Here is a 6,912-nt window from a genome sequence, read left to right as displayed (position 1 = left end):
TAATGTATTATTTATAATATAAATAACAGAAATATACAGTCGTGTAGATCTCATACGTCTTTGATAATCCCACCAGAGTGTTTACCTCCCAATGGCATCAGCCAGGCAGCACCACTGAGCACCTACCACTTGTGTATCTGCACAAGTTGTGCTGTTTCAGAACTGTGAGAGTGTTTCTGCTCTCCCTGGAACACCTGAGCAGCAGCCTGCACTGTCTTAGCAGGGCACAGAATGCACAAGTGATTGTGCTTAAAATGAGTCTCAACAGAGCAAATAAAGCAATTACCACAGCTTTGCACAGTCCAGGAAGGTGCTTATGTGTTTAGTTAGTACAACTAACTCACCAATAGAGCAGGTCAGCTGGCATTTATCAACCCACTAATCCACAATATATCAAACAGTGATAGTATGAACACATCATGGCTCTTGCAGCTGTGACAGTCATTGTTAAGAGCTTACTTTCCTCTGCAAACAATAGGTGAATTTCTATCTGCTCTATCAACCATCCCCCTTCCTTTAGTCTTTTAAAATGAGTGCAACTGAAGCTTACAGGAATAAAACCTGAAGATTTCTTTGCCAAATGTTAGCATTACTGTTCTGCCAGAAACTGTAACAGGAACTCAAGCCTTTCGGCCTACACTGCCAGCAATAATGATAGTTTTGTGCTAATAGCTTTATTGCTCATTTCTCTTTTACCTAGAATTCAGGCCCTGTGAATGAACCGATCACCTGAAGCCTGTACTGCAGAAATTATGTTGGATAAGAATTAACTATGCTTGAAAAGTGAAAGTTTGATTCTTCATCTCTTCACCCGTGGAAAACATAAACAGTACTAAGTTCATGTCCGCAGTCTGAATGTAAGTATTTAAATTTACATTTTATACTAAAATTGCTTAGATTACAACACAGACCTGTTTTACAATGGTTGATTTCTCAGAACACTCTTTTGAGTTCACTAACAGTATGTGTTGTACAACATCTGTTTCTCAAAACTGTAGTATAAAACAGTATTTCTAAAAAGAGGGTGTTTTTAACATCTGTCAAAACCTTACCCAATTTTTATTTTGATTATACACCATGTTTATTCGAGCATGATGTAATTTCCCTGTGCTCATCTCCCCTGGTCACAGATGTAGCTCCTAGGTTCATTAAAATAAGTTCCTCTAGTGAACAGAATGATATGTCTATGTGGTGAGTTGTGGGTAGGTCTTTGAGCAAGTCAAACCTCTGCCACCTAGTGAAACTACATCTTCTGGAATGGAACTTGCTGGGTCCAGCTGATATCACGTGTGAGCAGACCAAGCGGTACTCTGGCTGTCCGGGCAATATACACGTACATATATAAATCTAAGTCAACACTGAAATTTGGTATATCCAAGATTTCATTGAAAATTTTCAAAAAGTATATGTTATGGAGCAAAAATCAGATGTTCAGTCATTATTCAAATCCTGACCACATTCACACAAATAAAACAGCCATCCTGCAGAGATTACATGTACTCTCATGTAGCTACAAAACTACACACAGTACCTTGCACTTGTTCATTAGGGATAGCGGCCAGGTTTCCTCCCAAATTCATGCAAGCCGTTCGTGCAGCCCGCCAAGTGACACGTTCATCTTCTGTAGATCCAAATACTTTGTAACACTAAAACATGAACAAATTCTCTTTATACTATCTTTACTCCAATATTCCTCACGGATTGAAAACTACTGCTTTAAGCAAAGCAGGATGTAGAGAAGGCTAAAATAATTTATTTATCTGAAAAGAAAACCCCACATTCAGCTTAAAATGAAATTTTTATAAAATTGAAGGTCTCAAGAAAATGTTTTGCTCAACAAGACACATACTAGATTTGATCTGCAATCTCTAGGAAACAAGCCAAAACTGACTTTTTATGGACAGTCAGCTAACAGTGGTAAGTTATTCATGACTGACATTAGCCTGCCTGTTTATTTGACTCTACAAAACGCATATCATGTTAGTTGAGGAGGACAAAATATATTCAGTAGTGAAAAAGCATTATGGTTTGGTTAAAAACATCAAGCTCAAAGTGTCAATTCTTTAGGAACTCTGCCTAAACTCTTCAGGAAATGCGTATAAAAATGTTTGAAGTGGTGACTAGGGAATGACTTCCTTCAGCTGCAACTGGATATGCTCATCTGCCACTTCATTAGAAGCCTCAAAAATGCACCTTTCCTGCAAAACAGTGCATAGGCAAACAGAAAAGCATGTAGGCATCAACCAGCTCTCTTCAAAATATATTTTACTTTATTAAGTAAAAATATATTTTTACTTTACAATATTTTACAACATTCTCAAATAATTCTCTTGTTAAATAGTTCCCTGTTTAATACTTTGCCAAACAACCAACATGCACTGTACTTGTTATGATACCTTATTATGAAAGGAAAGCCAAGTTGGATTACATCCTCTTGGAGTTGAAAGTGTTGTTGGAGAAAGAGTTGAATTAATGGAACTGTTGTGCCTTTCACATATGTAGGGATTTGGATAACCACAGTTGATATCATTCCAAAATCCTGAATGTAAGATAAATGGAGAGCTGTATGACACCACATCCAGAGCTGGTTAAATGGAAATCAGTTTCACTCATTCTTAAACAAAGTGCTTTTAGTTGAAAAATAAGATCAAATCCTCAGAGTCTCTCAGTTTATTATAATCTCAAATAAATATGTCCTTTTATATACACTGTAATTTCAGAATGGTAAAAGCAGTGTAGAACCAGGTACTAGAAATATCAATTTTATAGTGGCATATTAGGCCAATCTTAATAAAAAATATAAACCAGTTGTATAGCAACCACAACCACAGACCTGTATCAAAGACTCCCCATGCTAAGCTAAGGTAAGCACAACAGTACAAAACTATGAAGTTCTGAATATAATACTCAGGTCTATTACCACAACATTTTGCAAAAGAACAACAAAAAGAGGAAGGGGTGCTTAAAAAAAAAAAAAAAAAAAGAAGTTGTGACAGAAACACACAAATAATGGAATTCAGGAACAAACACATAAAAACACATAAAACTCACCTAAATTCTTATACATAACTACACAGTTTTCATCATTATTTGCAAAATTAGGTTCATGTGGTGCCCATGCCAAATAATTCACTGGAGTGCCATCCATCCAACTTAAGAAAAACAATCCAACAAAATACTTCTTTAACATAAAACCAGAAATACTTCTACATTATAAAAAGTAATTGTGCAATATGTTCGCTATAAATGTTCATAGTTTGAGGTGTACAGGGTTTTTTGACCAATTCGCCTCTTTGCTACTTGCACTAAACTTACTCAGTGCATGAAGACACAGGGTGTGTGTTTAAGTTAAGTTTACTCTGCGTTTAAACAATATGCTGACTATGTGGTACACATAGTCACAATATGTGGACTACAAGGAGAATCAAGAGCTACTAGGAATTTACCCAGGCACTTCAATAGGCAGACCTAACTGAATCCAGGCCTAAATTAACATCACATGTAAAAACCAATATGGTGCGGCATACTGGCATTCAGAAAGGTTTGCAGAAGAACTTCTTTTACTCACAGTGCCCCTGAAGTTATATAATGGCAACAGCTACCTTTGTTCTACCAAAAGAAAATAGGTTGCTTTTTTCCCTTTATTACAGTCTGTTCCCCATGGTTAAGGATGTGGAAAAAGAATATTTTTACCTATGAAAAATCTCATATATTTTGAATTGGAGCACCTATTTATATTTTCAATATAAATCAAGGTATAGAGGAAACCAGAATTTCTCAATAAAAATTCAAAATACATTATCTGCAGTATTATTTTTCTACTAGCTTTGGGTTAATTCTACTTAGGAAATAAGTAGGATTTCTCCTGGGTTATGTATAGCTAAACTAACGTAATTAAACCACTTGAGAATACAATCATGCTTAAATTAAGACTCAAATTTGAAAATCCATGCCCTATTAAGTTAACTTGTTTGCTCCCACAAACAACAAAATCTTAAAACAAATAGTAAAGCACAGCTTTCCATATCTAACAGTCTTGATATGAACTTATAAAAACAAAGTGCTTTTATATAGTTAAGGAATAACTCAAGTTTCAGGGTTTACTCTAGCTTCCAGTGGTGTCAAGAAGATATTCCATTTACTTGAAAAGGATCTGGTCTTCTACAAAGAAAATTTTTCACCAGCATCAAAAGTAATTTCTTTTTTTTAATTCCTTACATTAGCCATATTTCATTGGAGTATGGACAACACAGAAAACAGCTGAGAGTAAAATTCAAATCAAGCTTTTTTCATATTATAATCAAACATAAAATAACCGTAGTAGTAATAGGGCAAGAGTTCTTAACAACACAAATAGGATTCAAAAAGAAATGGATTAAATATAAAGGCGCATTGTGGTATATTTACTAAAGAAGACATTTTTATAACCTTCATAATCAAAAAACACTAAACATGAGAATTTCACAGAAATCAGAGGAAAAACATTCCCATTTGCTTTGACAGGCCACAATTTTATTTAAGCATGTCATCACTTTTGCTCTGCTCAGTAGATTATTTTCAAGCACAATGCAAGCTTCATGGTTCTAGTTGGCCTACCTTGTCCGTTGGTCAACACTCAGTTGTAAACCAATGAAGTATGACTCCTCTTTGCCATTTTTCAAGATCTAGAATGTAAAGACTTGTATAAATGTCCTTTTTTATTATATAAATCTATTCTTTTCATAATGAGTAATACATGTCTGACCGACAGAGGCTATGAACTACCATATCCTCTAGCTACAACATTTAAGTTAAAGAAGCTCCCAGTTGACAGTCCGCAGTCAAACTTCACCACTGGCCAAAAGGTGTGGTCACTATATCAACACTTCTCACAGTCTTGCTTGAAAGTCGCTGAAATCAGCATCTCTTGCACAGTCTCTGCAGCAGACCATCTGACAAATTTCATGCAAGGAACAAGCCTTCCTACAATTTGGATATAAGCCATTGTAGGTCCTATATCATCTCACTGCCACTCTTCAGTCAGTTCAGAAAAAGCTCTATGTAGCTCAAATGTGACTTTCAAGCATATTCCTGATTAAAACAAGTTAGCTCAAGACAGTATAAACAGACAACCAACCCCAGCCATGTAGGAAATATTATTTAAAAGCTCTTTCTCATCACAAAATCCATGCCTCAAGTTGTTCTTCCCGCATAGTTATATCCTTCCCCCAAGAAGAAGGCAAAGGAGAAAACCTGAGGATCAAAAAGAGGCTGCTGAGCAGACTATATCTAAGATACACTAACAGGATCAAAAGCCAATGTTTTGAGTGTTGCAGAGCCACAAAAATTATCAGAGGGCTGGAGCAGCTTTCCTATGAGGACAGGCTGAGGGAGTTGGGGTTGTTCAGCCTGGAGAAGAGGAGACTCTGGGGGGACCTTAAAACAACCTTCCAGTACCTGAAAGGGGCCTACAAGAAAGCAGGGAGGGGAGGGACTATTCACAAGGGTTTTTAGTAATAGGATGAGGGGTAATGACTTTAAGCTAGAAAAGGGTAGATTTAGGTCAGATGTTAGGAAAAAGTTCTTTAATAGGAGGGTGACAGACCACTAGGCTGCCCAGGGAGGTGGTGGAGGCCCCATCCCTGGAGACATTCAAGATCAGGCTGGATGAAGCTTTGAGTAGCTTGATCTAGTTGGAGATGTCCCTGCTTATGGCCGGGGGTTGAACTAGATGACCTTTGGAGGTCCCTTCCAGCCCAGATATTCTATGATTCTATGATATAAGCCAATATCTGTTTTGACCTGCTACTTAGGTATCTTGGTTTTATCTGTTGATAAACTTTGCTTTCAGTTAACTTATCCACCTTACAGAATTGTAGCTCACAAGTATAATACTACTTGCTACAACGAAGCCACAGATTAAAGTTAAACATTAAGATTTCCTTCAGCACATTACCAGTTGCAGATATATATATGTTGTGGCATAACTGACACGTTGAGTAGGACAAGGAGATAATGATCTCTTTAATGCTAACTGTGCTTATTTCTGTACAAAATACCAAACCAAAATTGTTGTCATCTCAGCTATGAAATAATCTAAAAAAAAAGATTTGAGTTTTTTCTTCATATTACTCAGGCTTAATGCTACTGCATTTTCACTATCATAAAACTTGTAGGGAGAACACCGGGGTGAAAAGGATCTGTGCCCATGCTCACTTGTTTTGGGTGATTTATTCCATAGTATTAATGATTTTTCTTACGTATCGCCAGAGGAACTTTCTTTCACTTTCACCGTCAATGACAGCAAGATCTCCAAAGTTCCTTTTACAGAACTCTCGAGCTTTTTCCATAGGAACACTCTCTGTGCTGACATAATACTGTTTGTCTTCATGTATAATCCATCCATCCTCAGTAGTCTTGTATTCTGTAAGATACATGGTAACCTGACTATATTGTTCCCAAGACACGAGACATTCTCATTAGTAAAAATTTTTAAATGCTTTTAAATATACACACACAAAGACAGGAATCAATAGTAATAACACTTACTGGGTACAGGAGATGCTGTTGGTTCAGGCTTTACACTTGCCCCTGTAAGAGAACAAAATGTGGTTGCACACTTTCTGCTGTAAGAGAAGATATTTACTACGATTGATAGGTGTCCTTTTTTATTGACATTGAATTTGGCAGTTACCAATGGATTTAACACCAAGACCTAGAAGGAACTAAATAGCCTAAATCTCTTATTTTTGGTACACTATTCAATTTAAATACACATTCTTGTTCCCTAAGGCTATTGCATGATATTGCAAGGTATCTTGATATTTACCTGAATTTGTTATTCACAAAACCTTGTGTCTCAAAGCATTCTCTGTTACTACACCTCTGTATCGCCCTCTCCCTCCTTTCCCCAGGTCACTCATACATGAATTC

The 6,912-nt window shown here is 36.6% G+C and overlaps 1 protein-coding gene across 1 annotated transcript in view; it reads right to left on the bottom strand.

Moving 5' to 3' along the window:
- Nucleotides 1–1,531: 1,531 nt before the first annotated feature.
- The window catches only part of LOC103772169 (macrophage mannose receptor 1-like), a gene marked incomplete at its 3' end in the record, with an annotated part of 37,976 nt that continues 32,595 nt past the window's right edge, over nt 1,532–6,912 (bottom strand). Inside the window, exons 16-21 of the mRNA XM_008939486.1 lie at nt 6,529–6,570; nt 6,240–6,403; nt 4,597–4,664; nt 3,052–3,152; nt 2,397–2,539; nt 1,532–1,646 (exon numbers count right to left, since the gene is read on the bottom strand). Of these exons, the coding sequence (XP_008937734.1) occupies nt 1,532–1,646; nt 2,397–2,539; nt 3,052–3,152; nt 4,597–4,664; nt 6,240–6,403; nt 6,529–6,570 (633 nt within the window). The remainder of the gene's footprint in view (nt 1,647–2,396; nt 2,540–3,051; nt 3,153–4,596; nt 4,665–6,239; nt 6,404–6,528; nt 6,571–6,912) is intronic.

The sequence above is a fragment of the Merops nubicus genome, unplaced genomic scaffold (genome assembly GCF_000691845.1).
Source record: "Merops nubicus isolate BGI_N331 unplaced genomic scaffold, ASM69184v1 scaffold2764, whole genome shotgun sequence".
Lineage (NCBI taxonomy): Eukaryota > Metazoa > Chordata > Aves > Coraciiformes > Meropidae > Merops > Merops nubicus.
Note: the sequence above shows the minus strand (reverse complement) of the source record. Positions and strands in the feature narration are given on the sequence as shown.